Genomic DNA, 16,506 nt, shown 5'->3' on the forward strand with positions numbered 1-16,506 from the left:
TGAAGCTACCCACGGGCTATCACAGAACTGGAGACTGGAAGAAGACGTACACAATGGAGTCCATGAGTCAATGCTAGCATGCCACCGAACCCAGCCATCTGTGTTTTAACAAACCCTCCACATGATTCTGATATATAGTATAGTTTGAGAACCACTGAAGTAGACTTTCTAAATCAATGTCTAAGAAGACAGAGACTATTTTGTATTTTTCAAATTCCCATAAGGGGTTCTGATAAGTAGCCCAATTTGAAAACCTGGACTCAGAAAACCTACAAGCAAAGTCACCTTGAGGAGGCAGTGGTCTCCCCTATGTTTGAGGCTTCTTGACTCAAACCAGTCAGACCTGCTCACTCCTGAGCATGGACAAGCCTGAGCCTCCGCCCCCCAGAGTGGAGGGTCACATCCAGCCTGCCTGCCCTTTGAGTTGCCATTCCAAACCTTCTCCCCTCTTGACAGGATGAATGACGTCACAGGCATAACCAACTCTAGGGGCAGACCCAAAACATGCAGCACTGGCCTTCTAACCACAACCCCCACTTTTCTCTCCCACTTAAAAAAAAGTATTGAGAATTACATTATTAGGATAACCTATAATTTGCTCTAATTTTTATTTTAAGAAAATCTTGTACAGATATCTGAAGACACCTTAGAGTTGTTTATAATATATGGTAGGCAAAAAATACTGTCTTCCACAAGCCACCATGTCCTTTAAGGTACATTTAGCCTGTCCACCAGATGTGTGGTAAGAATTGAATGATTTAACTATGCACATAAAATCATATCTGGAATATTCTGATTCCATATGCAGCCCTAAGGGAGGCAAAATAATACATCTGAAATGAGTACAAACTTTTCCCTATCTTAGGAATCTGTGCAGCCCACTGAAATTCCTTTATATTCTAACTAAAGAGGAAACTAATAGAATTTTCAGAGAACTTGTCCAAAATCAGGAGGTCACTTATACATATAGCCTCCATGGTAGTGTAGAGCAAATCCTTGTGTCTCAGAAAATCTTCTTGATTTCATTATAAACCCAGGGCAGAGAGTTCCATTAAAATAACTGCATGTATTACCTGGACATTTTCATTGCAAAAATCATAGTTATGCCTACCAATCTCTGTATTTTAATCTGAATTTGGCCTAAATCCCACATGAGACTACAGTGGAAAACTAATATATATTCTTGCCCTAATTAGGCTCCTTAGTACAAAATATATTTACATTTATAATGTATTTAGGAAAATACTTGGAAATTTTAGCTGCCAGATTATGGGCTCAGGATAGCTGGCAAAGAAGCATCTTTTTGAGAAAGAACTTTGTCCCTCCCAGGTCCTACTTCTGAGTATAACAGTGGCATTCCTGGCTCACCAATGGGAGGACACACGCATCTCTGAGAATCTGACTTGGGTTCTGCAGGCTGTCTATGGTGTTGACAAGGAAGATATTACCTATATCTATATCTATATCTATCTATATCTATCTATATATCTGCTAAGCTAATCAGCACAAATGGACATAATTCAGACCATAATTTGACAGGTGGAACTAACCAGACTGAGTGATTTTTATATTTCTCATAAATACAAAAACTACAGCAAATAGAGTATTCCAAATCATACTTCATTCATATTGTAAAGGTGCTTTTCAGCTATAATCAGAAGGTCTCCTGGGTAGTTAAAAACTGAAATAGTATTCATCCAATTCAGAGGTTTTATGTGGAAACTGAGAAAATATTGCAACTTGCTTTGACATAGTATTTTTTTAGTAAGATACTGTTGTACACTTTCTGTTTCATGCACTATTCAAAGTTCTTTGTTTATATCTAATTTATTCTTTCCTTAACCCTAGAAAATTAAGTATTATTCCAATTGTGCGGATGAGAAAACTAAGGGTTGGCAATAACTTTTTTTTTCTGCATTCACACAGCTGGTAAATGGCTAGAAGTGGGAAAAAGACAAAGTCTGGCTCCAAATTTCTTTCAAGCACAACAGTGGCTTCCAGTCTAGTGGATTTTTGTAAAGTGTCTATGGATATTCCAGAAGCTTTAGCTATTCTTCTTTTACATATAGTGGAGGTAAGTTTCTATAAATTAGAGAAAAGTACTGCATATAGATTGCTAACTGAAATACTATTTTATTCACCTCAAGCATATAGAACGACTCAACTTGACCACTGTGGCATCTATTGAGGGGCATGTGTCAGCTGTCCTTCCAAGAACTTGCCAATTAGCTGAAAAGCATGTGGTGAGCTGGCAGCCTCCAGCTGTAGCATCTGAGGATCCATTGAGCAGGAAGGGATAGTAGGGCACAGCATTTCTGCACAGTGCAGGATTCCTCTATGGGCAATCTTTGATCCAGAACTCTCCATCGGAGCTATAGTAAGGTCTGAGCCTCTTCCCACCCATTCGTCCTTCCTTCCTGCTCACATCTCACAGGTGTCAGACCCACAGCGTAGTCTAGAGGCTCTCTTTGGCTACCCCTGATCCCACCCCCCATTTTTCTTTCAACAAAAAGTACCCTCAATACATCTCCTGCACTTCTCTTAGTGTCTGCTTCCCAGATGACCCAACAGATAAAACCACTAAAGAGTTATGTTCACATACAGGCTCAGGGGACCCAACAGATAAAACCACTAAAGAGTTATGTTCATATACAGGCTCTAGCAAGCCTGTTATAAGAGTAATCTACCAACCAGCATTTGCTCGTGCCCTGTCATCTATAAAGTACACTCATAGATTCCATGGGGATACTAGGCTGATGCGAACAGAAGAGACTTGGGTGCACCTGTAACAGACTACACTTCATAAAACCCCTTTATTCCCATTGAATGTGTACACTTAACGAACACATGAAGGGGTCTGAGAGGATTATTTTGTGGGTGACCACTTCTTTAAACTAAATAGTATGGGCATTGCAGAGGAAGAAACCCTATTTTTGCACTGTGGCAACTCACATTAAAGATTATCTAAAGGGAGGGGTATCTATAAAGAAAGATGCAATGGCTAGGGGGCTCAAAAAGCATGCATGGAAGATTTCTATTCCCATGTCTCCGACACTATTCCTCTATTTTTCATCTTTCCAGTATCCATCTGGTAAAATTAGATTACCACCTTCCTTAAGAAGAAAGAGTAAAAATTATAGGTGAACACTAATATACACAAATTAGCCTCTTCTGGCAACTTGTTATTCTACTGTTTCCCCAAATGAACTAATCTCTGCAAGAAATGTATGCTGCTTATGACAAAAAGCATTAGTGTTCTTACAGAACTTTTCTCCTAGATGTAATCATTTATTTAACAAATATTTACCGAGCACCAACTCAGAGCCAGTCACTGTCAGCAGGTGGGAATAAAATGATGAACAAGACAGACGTAGCCCATGCTCTTGTGGAGCTTAGAGTCTAGCTCAGGCTCTTCGAACTTGAATGTGCATACACATCACTGGGATTTTGCATCTACTGATCCAGGAAATCTGGGGGGAGGTCTGGGATTCTGCATTTCTGACAAGTTCTCAGGATGCTAATGATATCAGTCCTCAGACCATGCTTTGAATAACAAAGGACTGGCCTGTTGGCTCTCAGTTGCTGTGCTGTGACCTGCTTCTGTACTGCAAGTGCTTCTCAGAGGTGCCATCAATTGGAATCGATGAGTATTGCCAATATAGTGGGAAACATAGACTTTTATCATGATGCCTATTTAGTGGAATTTTGAGTTGACAGATCAACATTTGTAGGAGTATGATTTACAGAGAGTAAAAAGTTAAGAGATAAGGTATGGAATGACATCAAGATGGCATTCTGGGAATAGGTGAGAGCATGGCCTCTGAACACGCTTGCCCAGTCAGAGCACTGACTCACTCTCCTCATCAATGACACAGAGCTAATGGGGCTAAGGGGAAAATTTATTTTAATTTTCTTAAAATTAAAACTGCTTTTTCTTAACCAGTAGTCACTTTGTAGCCCTCTCTAGTATACCACTAAAATTTCTCATCCAGAATGCTAATGAACACACAAAGGTTAGTCTTCTTCAAAATGTGTAATCTCACAAATTAAAGGCAGCCAAATATACAGCTATAGACCATACGCTGATAAGCAACCACTTATGACAACTGTCAAAGTTATCTCTTAAAATGGGGTTGTGAGGAGATGGAAGGTAGAGGGAAGGGAGTTGACTTAGTTCTAAGCTGTGTGAAGCCAGGAAAGCAGGCCGTGTGGAGTTAAGCTTTGGAGGGAGGTTGGGTTTGTTCTTTTTTCCTGCATTCAAAAGAGAAAATGAATCTGAGATAGAAAAAGGGTCAAGTCACTCTGCCCTCTCTCCAACCCCAAATGCCCAGGTACAAAAGGCAGTGAAAGCCTGCACGCTTCTTAAACTCCTCTACAAACATGTACTTAGCTGCCTAACCTTGAACAGTGAGAACTCTCATTAATAATTTAAAGGAGCCATGGCCAGAAAAAGAAACTGGGACAGGTCAAGGGATTAGCAGGAAATACATGGTTAGCTGTGAAGCTAGGGATGCAGAGTTACACTACACACTCCTATGCACAGAATAATAATGTGAGTTTCTAAAGAAATCTTCCCACAATCTCACAGACAAGTCTAACTGCAAATGCTGCAAATGCTGAGAATGTCACAAACATCACTTTCTGCAGCAGATGTGGGAAAACTGACTTTTTCAGAATAAGTCAAATTCATTATACTGCTCGTACACAGACACACTACTATGAAACATGGCAATCGCTCTGCAACTTTCTGTATGGTTCCAATTTTTCTTTGTCTTCTTCTTGTTTTTTTTTTTTTTTGGAAGTGAGAGAAGAGAAGTTCAGTGGAAAATGCTGTTAGTCAGGAATGACAAAAGGTATTAGATACTGCTGCCACGGCTCCTTGCCAGAACGGTTTTTTGTTTGGGAGATGTGCTATTTCACTTCAAAAACCGACAGACTGACAATTGAACACAGGAGGTGGCTGATACTGCCATGGCCCTCACTGCCACAAAAGAGCCTCTCTACAAAGATCACACAAGACAGATTTAAATTCCCATCACAGATACCTACATTAAAGTCTGGTCTAAACAAACACCAAGATACAATATTTCAATGGATCGAAGATGGTTAGTTGACTGGAGGCAAACCACCATCTGAAATAACGGTCTTAGTGTTCTGTGACAGCGTTACTACCTTTGGGCATCATAATGGTGTTCTCTTGGTGGCGGGTGCAAGAGCCCTGGGCACAACTGTGAACCTTGTGTGCATGGGAAATAATTTCATCAACCAAAGAAAAGTCATATTGTGGTATGTCCAAAATGCTGTCTGAAGCACATATTATGTGAGAGTTTAGTCTATTATATTTTGTAGTCTATCTGACCTGAAAGCCATGATTGATGCTTCTTTAATTTTCTGCTTAATTGATTCATTCCAAACACGACCCATGACAGGCCCAGCAAGGCCATTTAAGGATGCTCTCTGGCCTACCTGCAGCACCTATAGTTGAATAACTACTGTATAATTTGTATTTGGCTAAAGAATGGACCATGGAGTCACATACAGCTGAGGTGAGAAGCTTATTTTGAGGTGTCCATGGGTACTGATTTTCTATATGAGTAACTGATGTTCTTGGGGACTGATTTTCCTCTTATTTTTATAATGCCTTTTAGGACCCAAGAGTGAAGTGGTCGGTTGGGCAGGTGTTATTCTGCATCCACTTCAAGTTTTCAAATTGGATACAATCTTTTAGATTTCAGTTAGAGGCACCTATCCAGCTTGTCTTATGGAAGAAACATTCTAAACTATTAAATATGCCTCAGGGTGGAGAATTGGCACATCTTTATTCAATAGATTCATTTTAATTATCCTCTTGAGCTGAGGGAATTCGAGAGTGTCCGTAGGACCCTTTATTCCGGGGCGTAAATATGAGAGTCAGGTGGAAACACTACCATGCAACGCAAAAGTAACCCAATGGAATATGTGACAAATATGAAATAAAACCACCATCAGTTTATATTTATAAATCAAGCCTTTAAGACATGTAAAGCTCTGGGAGTGATGGGACATCTAGGAACACAGAAATGGCCGCCAGCACTTAGTCTTTTTTTGAAGGCTGATAGCCAGGGGGCTCTACCAGCTTCTTTGTCCTGGGCTGGGTTTAGCAGCCTGGGCTGTTACTTTTTGTTCTAGTATTTTGAGGCTGCTTTCAGAGGACACGAGGTCCTATGAGACTTGCTGGTATGGGTTCCTTGCCACAGCAGTGTGATCCCTCCAACTATAAAGACTGAAGAGAGGAGGTAAGGGATCCCAGCCCCTCATGTTTAAGCCAATTTTCCTCATGAGAGAAGACCCCAAAGCTCTGTTAATACTCTCTGTGGAAGGCAATATTGCTTAGCTGACATTAGAATAAAACCCCTGATCGCTCTCCAGACTAAGGACTTTGTGTCCCAAGTAATACTATAGATCTTCCCAGTTGCCTTCTATCTCCATGACGTTACCAGGGTCTCTCTGGGCCATTCATTAGCTAAAGCACAGACTGATGGGCATTACTCATAATGGGTTTTTCCTTTCTTTTTTTTCTGGATATCTTATCAATGTTCTTTTTACTTATCAACTTTGTTGAGGTATAATTGATAGACAATAAAATGCACTCATGTAAAGCATCGAGTTCAGTGAGTTTTGACAAATATATACGTCAAAGTGAACTGCCATCACAATCAAGGTATCAGATTTTTCCATCACCACAAAAGGTTCTCTTGTGCCCTTTGAGTTAACTCCCAATGGCCAGACAACCCACTGGCCTCATTTCTATCACTACGGATGAGTGCTTCTGCTTCTAGAACTTCACAGAAATGGACTCATTCAGTATGAACTCTTTCATTTGTGGCTTCTTTCACTCAGCACAATATTTCTGCTGTTCATCCATATTGTTGTGTGTACTGATAGTTTGTTTCTTTTCATTGCCAAATAGTGTTACATTGCATGGATAAATTGCAAGTTTGTTTACCCATTCACCTACTGGTTGGCCCTTGACTTATTTCTAGCTTTTGGTATTATGAATAAAACTTCTAGGAACATTTGAGTACAGATTTTCTTGTAGACATACTTTCATTTCTCTTAGGTAACTATCCAGAAGTAGAATTGCAGAGCTGATAAATGTTTTCATTTGTAAAATGAAAACAATAAAAATATATCATTGTCTAACAGAGTTCAAATTACTTTATTTCCATTTGGACGTTAAAAGGGAAGAGTTGACGCCATAAGTCACAGAGCAGCCCTCAACTGCAAAGGGCATGTGGACTTCATACGGGCAAACAAAGTACAATTCCCTTGAGGGTGGCGATTTCTCTGAGCACAGGGAAGGGGCCCCGGACTTGCTTGTGGAGTACCTAAAAGGGTAATTAAGTGACAATTGGTCAGGCTATGGGCGGGCAGCCGAGGCCCACATCACTGAAGCCTTTGCATCTGAAGAGTTGAGACCCATGCTCTGCCTGGACCATGCTCATGAGCCTCAAGCTATCCCAGCTTTGCAAGAAACCCTATTCTGAAACTCAACTGTGAATTGCTGAAAACAAGGCTAAGGTGCAATGAAATTGCTGAAAACAAGGGTAAAGTGTAATGAAATTCTGGCAAAAATTAACGTTCAAGAAATCATCAGTATTACATATAAAGAGTTAAATAGGGATCATTTCTTTAACATTCCAGTTGTACCTTCTCATTTGATTATAATGGTTATCCATGACTTTGCCTATATTAAATCAGCTGTAGTCAACTAAATGCATATCAAATGTAAATAATGTCTTACTCTGTTTTCTTTCTCTGCAACTAACTCCTCACATCCCAAAGGGAATTTCCCAATTCAACATCAAAGACTGATTAAACATTTGGTGTAGAAGTTTAAAAAAAAAAAGACTGTAATTTTATTCTACATATACATGCTAGATAAAAAATAAACAAAAACTTCCTCTGGATGCTGAATGTTTGGAGTCATATCTTCTAAAAGGCAAAGAGAACAGGGGGACGTCTGGGTGGCTCAGTTGGTTAAGCGTCTGACTCTCGATTTCAGCTCATCATGATCTCACGGTTCCTGAGTTCAAGCCCCCTGTTGGGCTCTGTGCTGACAGCATGGAGTCTACTGGGAATTCTCTCTCTCCCTCTTTCTCTGCCCATTCCCTGGCTCTCTCTCTCTCTCTCAAAATAAATAAATAAACATAAAAAATAAAAAAGGCATAGAGAATGGGAGAAATAACTTCAGAACTCATCAACGAATTAAAGTCTCATGCCTCAAAATTTTATGATTAAGATATGTGGTCACTAACAATCTTCTGGTTGCCCACAACTCTAATCAATCATCAACACAAAGAACATTTCATAGTTCTAAATCTCCCTTTTCGGCAAGGGAATTAAAAGAAAAATGAACTATTGGGACCTCATCAAAATAAAAAGTTTCTGCTCTGCAAAGGAAATAATCAACAAAACCCAAAGGCAACCGACAGAATGGGAAAAGATATTTGCAAATGGCATATCAGACAAAGGGCTAGTATCCAAAATATATAAAGAACTCACCAAACTCCACACCCCAAAAACAAATAATCCAGTGAAGAAATGGGCAGAAAACATGAATAGACACTTCTCTAAAGAAGACATCCAGATGGCCAATAGGCACATGAAAAGATGCTCAACGTCACACATCATCAGGGAAATACAAATCAAAGCCACACTGAGATACCACCTCATACTGGTCAGAGTGGCTAAAATGAACAAATCAGGAAACTACAGATGCTGGTGAGGATGTGGAGAAACGGGAACACTCTTGCTCTATTGGTGGGACTGTAAACTGGTGCAGCCGCTCTGGAACACAGTGTGGAGGTTCCTCAAAAAGTAAAAATAGAACTACCCCATGACCCAGCAACAGCACTACTAGGAATTTACCCAAGGGATACAGGAATGCTGATGCACAGGGGCACGTGTACCCCAATGTTTATAGCAGTGCTTTCAACAATAGCCAAATTATGGAAAGAGTCTAAGTGTCCGTCAACTGATGAATGGGTAAGAAGATGTGGTTTATATATACAACGGAATACTAGTTGGCAATGAGAAAGAATGAAATCATGCCATTTGCAGCAATGCATATGGAACTGGAAGGTATTATGGCTAGTGAAATAAGTCAGTCAGAGAAGGACAGATATCATGTTTTCATTCATATGTGGATCTTGAGAAACTTAACAGAAGACCATGAGAGAAGGAAAGGGGAAAAAAATAGTTACAGAGAAGGAGGGAGGCCAACCAGAAGAGACTCTTAAATACAGAGAACAAACTGAGGGTGGACAGGGGGGTGGGGAAGAGGGGAATATGGGTGACGGGCATTGAGGAGGGCACTTGGGATGAGCACTAGGTGTTGTATGTAAGCCAATTTGACAATAAATTATATTCATAAAAAAACAAATCTCCCTTTTCAATTTAGAAAATATGAATTTACAGGGAGGAAAAAAAGGGAATGTTTAAACTATTCTACAAGGCATTTGGCTCAATTAAAACTACAATGCATCTTTTGGATCTGACAGTTTATTATGGTAGTGTTTCCTTATAGTATAAACAAGGTAGTCATAGGAGTAGATTTGACCATTTCCAGTGTGGCTGGTAAATCAATACCTGGTCTACCATATTGAAACCTCCATGACAAAAGATAAAGGAGGATATTGGCTTGAGTTTCCCAGTAGCAGGTGCAATCTGTGGTCAGGGCTAGCCAAGGAGTAATCTGACTACTACAGTTCACAAAAATTAGCATAGGGATACACAAAGACTCTACCTTTTGAAAGTCCAATTCATTTGACTCCTGTCTACTTCTTACAAACCTATTGCTCCCATCCACCACCTCCAAATACATACACTTTGGGGGAATGGAAAGGGTGCTGCTCTAGAAGTTAGGCACTTCTGAGTTCTTGAGCAAATTACTTAATGTCTTTGGTTTCTCCTCCATGGAATGAGTAGTAAGTACTTTTCCTACTTAAAAAAAAAACCTCTTTTAACATTTATTTATTGTTGAGAGACAGGGAGAGACAGAACATGAGCATGGGAGGGGCAGAGAGAGGAAGAGACACAGAATCTGAAGCACGCTCCAGACTCTGAGCTGTCAGCACAGAGCCTGACACGGGGCTGGAACTCACATACCGCGAGATCATGACCTGAGCCGAAGTCAGACGCTTACCCGACTGAGCCACCCAGGCACCCCGGTACTTTTCTTATTTGAGACACAGAGGTTGGGCCCAGACTTCTTGATCCTAGACCACCCACTCAATATCCTGTCCTGGGGATTCCTCTTTTTACATAGCGATGGCTCTGCCTTATATAGCAAAGCATAAGCCTTCCATATCAAGTGCTATCCAATGGCCTCTCAGTTTTATATTTTTGGAAGGAAAGGCCCATGGGATATTTCTATTCTCCCAAGTTTTACCTTTGGAGAATAACAACATATTAAAGAAATACTTGAAAAGGATTTAAGATGCAAATCCACCTGATATATATATTTGTTTGTCAATAACACCTGTTACCAGATGGCTTCCACAGTACCATTTTAAAATGTCAACCTAAAAAGCTTTAGGTGCTAGTCTCCTTACAGGTGAAGGAGACAGCACAAGCTTTAATGGCTCTGGCAGGAAGATATCAAATGTGAATTTGGGCTGTGATGACCAGTTAATCCAAATTTCACCACTTTCACCCTCAGTTTGGAAAGAGAACTCAACTACTGCCAGAGAGCTGTTACACCATTGTGCAGCCATGAGGATGCACCTTGAAGACCTCCCACTGCAAGGAGTGTAACTGGCCAAGGGCCCCAAGGCTGTGTTCTGAAATCCATCCCTGTGTTCTGTCAGAGGCCACTACCACTGCCAGAGTGCAGCAGGGATACTCGGGCAAGCCCCTAGCGACTGACTTTGCTTGAAGACTTCCTGATGTCTTGGTTGCCTCTGTCTGCCTAGCAGACTAGTACACATCCACCAAACCTTGCTTTTTTTACTTGGAACATGACTTGAATCATGGCCTGATGATTCTCTCAGCCTTTTCCAGCTCCTTCCCTAATGCCTTCCATGTAGCCATTTCCCTTAATAATATCCTTGAACTTTTAGTCCCATGTTGACATCTGCTTCTCAGTGGTCGAGACTAACATATCATTCATTTATCTATTCATCCATCCATCCATCCATCCATCCATCCATTCATTCATTCAAGAAATATTAATGGAGTTCCTACAATATTCCTAGCACTTTGTGCTAGGCACTGGGGATAGTGGTACAAGACTGAGATGGCCCTGAGATGGTCATAACCCTTCCTCTCAGGATCATAAATGCTTCCCTTTCTTTGGCTCTTACTTTGTGTGGGGCACTAAGGTAAGAGCACATCACATGCCTACTCTCATCTGCTTTTCACAACAACCCTTAAAGAAGATATTATTCTTGCTTCATGGATAAGGAAATTGAGATCTAGAAAGATTAAGTTGCCAGGGGCTTCCCTAATACAGGTAGCTTTTTCACTCCTAAATCATGTTTTTAACCATTAAGCTAGGATAGATCTCCCTCATTTGGGTAACAGTTCTGAGCACTTTTCTTCTGGTATTGTTTGCACATCCATTATCATCCATATAGTTGATTTTCCAAGGTCTGACTTCATTTATTCACTTTACATTATGAAAGCCAGGGAATCACTTATAGAAGAGGGACATGGTAATTCAGCACATTCACGGTCCTACACTATTCCAAAGTCAGTTAATGATGACATTGTTTAACTCATGTTGAAGAGGTTTCTCACCTGGTGTGAGTTTCTAACTCATCTTCATCTATCACAAAGGAGATAGGAGAGGACAAACAAATCCCTTGGCTTCTCTGCTTTTTATCTTGGTCCCAGCTCAGCTCTGGAAAACTGATGGCAGCTGGTCACATGCATCCAAAGCTTTTCTCAGAAGCCAGCCAGGCCTACTGGAGGGTCAGCCATACCAACCTATGTGCCAACCCTTCTGAATACTGATGCAAACTCATACCATGATCTCCAAGGTCAGCTATGGTGTCTTCTACACTTGACTCAAGTGGGCCAAGATCCAAGGAAGGAATGGGCTGAGACTCAGGCAGGTTCTCTGAAGTCAGGTCATCAGATTCCTTGTGGAAGGTAATTAACAATTCATGAGAAGCTGATAGAAAAAAACAGCATTACCACAAATGAAACAATATTGTTTAGAAGACTATTTGGAAATAAAAGTCTGCCTAATCCTCTCCCTTAAACATGATACCATTTCAAATTTTAAGAAGGCAGCTTGAGATAAGAGAAACACCAATTAAGGTGACCTTAATCTTCTACACCATCAATTTCAGCTCCATGACTAGGGTGAGGCAGGAGGAATGGCCATGAACACAACTGAAGGGGGTACTCACTTTTAGGCTCCTGAAAGAGAAGGAGCGATCAGCAGCTAAGAACAAATACCTCTTCAATTCTGCATCCAGGGTATCACATCTACCTCACCCTAGCCCAGCCCTGCTCAGTTTCCTCATCTCAGAAGTACAGCTGTTGCCTTGGATGACTTCCACGTTCTCTTCTAGCTTTAACGCTTCCATGATTCTGTGAATTCCAGTTTCCTAAAGAAAGAGATCTAAAAGACCACATGAAAGAATTCACACTTGGGTGCCTTGGGGGCTCAGTCAGTTAAGTGTCAGACTTTGGCTCAGGCCATGATTTCATGGTTTGTGAGTTCCAAGCCTCGCATCGGGCTCTCTGCTGTCAGTGCAGAGCCTGCTTTGGATCCTCTCTGTCCTTCCCCCACTTACACACACACTCTCTCTCTCTCAAAAATAAACAAACATTTAAAAAAAAGGAAAGAATTCACACTTCGAAAAAAGTAAAATTCTCAAATATATATATCAGTATTCCAATAGATCATTTTGCTTTTTTTTTTCCAGTTTTTTTTTCAGTAGAGCTAATGTTGAACTGACCTATTTTCCTTGAAAAGTGGCTTTCATGGAGAACTACTCTGAGAGTATCTTATTAAAAACAGAAAGTTAAATTCAAACTAATCTTAAATGAATAAGCAAAACAAAGATTGCCATACTGTGGTATGGCATTTGTGAAAACACAGTCATAAAATATTTTTAAGAAGTCCATTTTCTGTGCTGTATACTTGTTGCAGGAGGTGAAATTGGTTCCAAATTTGAAAGGATCACTGATAGCACACAGGCAACTTTAAGAACTTTAAGCACACAGAGAATGCGCGAAATGTGTTTTCACTTTTACATCAGAAATCATTGGAAAATCAGTACCTGGACCCTCAACGGACTTTGATTCACTAAGATTCTCTTTGAAAAAAACAGATAGAATTGTCATAATTGCTTCTCTTAGCAAGAACTTGATCCGATCGTTGATTCCCATTATTATTTCATTCTTGGAGACCTGAGCTGTTACGCACTTCTCCACAGAAAGCCAGTTCTGGCCCCATCACAACTGGATGTATCGCAGGATAAAAGAAAGATCACGCTTCTCATGTGTATTACAGGAATCTAGTTTCTGTTTTGTTTTGTTTTGAAGCTACCATCCTTTAAAGAAATAGTGCCTAACATGAATCCACATTCAACTATGCTTCCAGATTTCAACACCCAGATTCAGCCAAGCAGAAAATGCCTGCCAAAATAAAAGGCCCCTGTCAGTTAGGGTCTGGAAAACAAAACAAGCTATTCTCCTAAACGCCTTGAAGAATTTTTATAACATGTTTAAGAAATGACAGAGCCAGCCCATTTTTCTCTCTTAACTCTGATTTTTATCTTATATGACTGCTTTTGAAATATAAGGTAGTTTGCTTCAGCTGGCAAGAAAAGGAAGAAGGAATGGAGAACAGAGCCCCAGTGAAATCAGGATGAAATTAAATCCTAAATATGTGTATGGGTGAAGACGGGAGCATTTTCCTCTTCCTTTTCTCTTCATCACATTTTTCTTCAGCTTCTTGCATCTGATTAATCCAATTTGTTTCTTACATTTTATTTCATCTTTTCCAGCTCACTGGTGCTTTTCCTTGAAATGTTTAAAGCTCTCCAGTCCCTCTGCAAAGTGTTTAGCTTCCCATTTTCTCTCTCCTTTGTTCCTTGAGTATCATTAAACCTGCCTCACTCTGTGCCCATGAATATGATTAAATGTGTCTCTTGCCTGCTCAGGCCCCTCTCTTCATCCTCCTTCTGGGGCCAACAAGGAAGCCCAAGGTCACTTCCCCTTTATGTCTGTTCCCTTTAAATGCTTTTTTCCTAAATAGTCTATAAGAAAGTGTTCATTGGTGGCTTTTCCAAGCCTTCCTTCATCTGAAGGTGAATGGCTTTCAAGAGCCCCAGTTCCTCTCCATTATTAATCAGAATGTGGTCCTACACCGGCAGGTCGGAATCACCAGGGAGCTTGTTAAAAATTCAGCACCCTATGCCCCATCCTAGACCAAACTAATCAGAATCTGCCTTTTAACAAAATCAACAGATGGTTTGGGTGAATTTTGAAGTTTGAGAAGCATTGCTGTAAGCCATAAGAATTTGGAGGAGAGGGGCACATGGGTGGCTCAGTTGGTGAAGCATCCAACTTTGGCTCAGGTCCTGATCTCGCAGTTCCTGGGTTTGAGTCCTGCATCAGGCTCTGTGCTGACAGCTCAAAGCCTGGAGTCTGCTTCAGATTCTGTGTCTCCCTCTCTCTCTGCCCTTGCCTTGCTTGCTCTCTCTCTCTCTCTCTCAAAAAATAAACATCAAAATAAAAAAAATTAAAGAATTTGGAGGAGAGCCAGTGGATTGCTGACCTGTGAGGTCAAAGAAGATTTTTCTGAAGAGAAGGTGACATTTGAAATTGAGAAGGTGGGATGCTAAAAATGTGCAGAAGGAAGTGGCTGAGAGAACTTCATGAAATAGGGCAAGATACCTGGGGGTGGCTATGCAGCCCTGTCTGTAAGACTGAACCAGCTAGAAGAAGATACTGTCTGCAAGAACCACGCATCTGCTCGCAACATTTCCTGTCCCCATCAATATGTAAACTTAGGAATGTGCTTCTGGAAAGCTCAGAGTCAAAGATGTTCATGACACTAAATCTCAGATGATCAAAGAATGAACCAACACCTCTGGACAAGACAGCATTAGGCACTTCCCCTCCTGCTCCTTTTGCTCCTTGCTGATGGAAACGAGATAGAATTAGAAAGAACTAGGTAGACACTGGGAAGTTGGGGGTTGGGACTTCATGAGATCTTTATGAAATCCTTACTTTCCTTGTCTGAGTTGAGCCAAGATCTAGACTATCCTGTCTGGATCTCACGTTCTGTGGGATAATATACAATTAATAAAATCTCCCAAGATTCTGCCTGCCATAAGGTCTCAGTTTTTTTTTTAATTTTTTTTTAACATTTATTTATTTTTGAGAGAGAGAGAGACAGAGCATGAACGGGGGAGGGTCAGAGAGAGAGGGAGACACAGAATCTGAAACAGGTTCCAGGCTCTGAGCAGTCAGCACAGAGCCTGACGTGGGGCTCGAACCCACGGACAGTGAGATTGTGACCTGAGCCAAAGTCGGACGCTTAACCAACTGAGCCACCCAGGCGCCCCAAGGTCTCATTTTTTAAAAACATGTTTATTTATTTGTTTGAGAGAGAGAGAGAGAGAGAGAGAGAGCGAGCAGAGCCCAATGCGGAGCTCGAACTCACAAACCGTGAGATCATGAGCTGAGCTGAAACTGAGAGTCGGACACTTAACTGACTGATCCACCCGGCGCCCCCATATGGTCTCAGTTTTACCTTAAAGTTACTGCAGGATCCCCCAAGGATCCCAGCTTACAGGAGGACAGGATCACTTATAGTGTATAGGATCATTTACAGTTGTTTAACACTGATAATAATATCCGAAATGAAAAAATAACTCACAAATTATTATTTTGAAAGGTCAGTGAAGAAAAGCAAAAACATCAAGTAAATTATCAGACACTAAAATGTAAGATCATACTCGAAACTACATTTGTATTTGCCATACAGCAACTTCAGGAATAAAGAAAGTTATTCAGGTCTTATACAACAAAATATTACCACATCTGTACTTCTCAATTTCTAATCTCTGAGGATAAAATCCCTTAGAAGCAAGGGTCCTTTAACATTCCAGGGAAAATGTCCCAGTTTTATTCAGATGATTAACAAGTAGTTTCACACACACTAACAAACACAGAATCTCTATAATCATGCCAGATTCCTCCTAAGGACCTTGGCAATTTGCAATTCTCAGTCCCATGGCAAAGAAAGCTGACAGACCTAGGAAAAGTCATGCACCTCCAGAAGTTATCATTTCAGGGCCTAAAAACTGGGGAGCTGAAGACAGGCACTCAGTGCTTGGAGGGGGCTCAGGTCCTTCCATGCAGTGGTGAAATCAAGACCTTTCTCCAAGTAGGGATCCAACATTGCTGCTGACCCCATCTCTTTCAGCCAGCAGTTTCTCTGTTCACTAGGTTTCATGAGTGGGAATGATACCAACTCCCATGTCTCTGGGACCCACA

The 16,506-nt window shown here is 40.8% G+C and overlaps 1 protein-coding gene across 15 annotated transcripts in view; it reads right to left on the reverse strand.

The window, feature by feature from the left end:
- Positions 1 to 16,506, reverse strand: part of NEK11 (NIMA related kinase 11) — a 291,628-nt gene that overhangs the window by 152,197 nt on the left and 122,925 nt on the right. For all 15 annotated transcript variants that reach the window (XM_042954485.1, XM_042954481.1, XM_042954486.1 and 12 more), the window contains one exon: positions 12,011 to 12,125. In XM_042954485.1, coding sequence (XP_042810419.1) covers positions 12,011 to 12,125 — 115 coding nt within the window. The remainder of the gene's footprint in view (positions 1 to 12,010; positions 12,126 to 16,506) is intronic.

This window comes from Panthera leo, chromosome C2 (assembly GCF_018350215.1).
Source record: "Panthera leo isolate Ple1 chromosome C2, P.leo_Ple1_pat1.1, whole genome shotgun sequence".
Classification (NCBI taxonomy): domain Eukaryota; kingdom Metazoa; phylum Chordata; class Mammalia; order Carnivora; family Felidae; genus Panthera; species Panthera leo.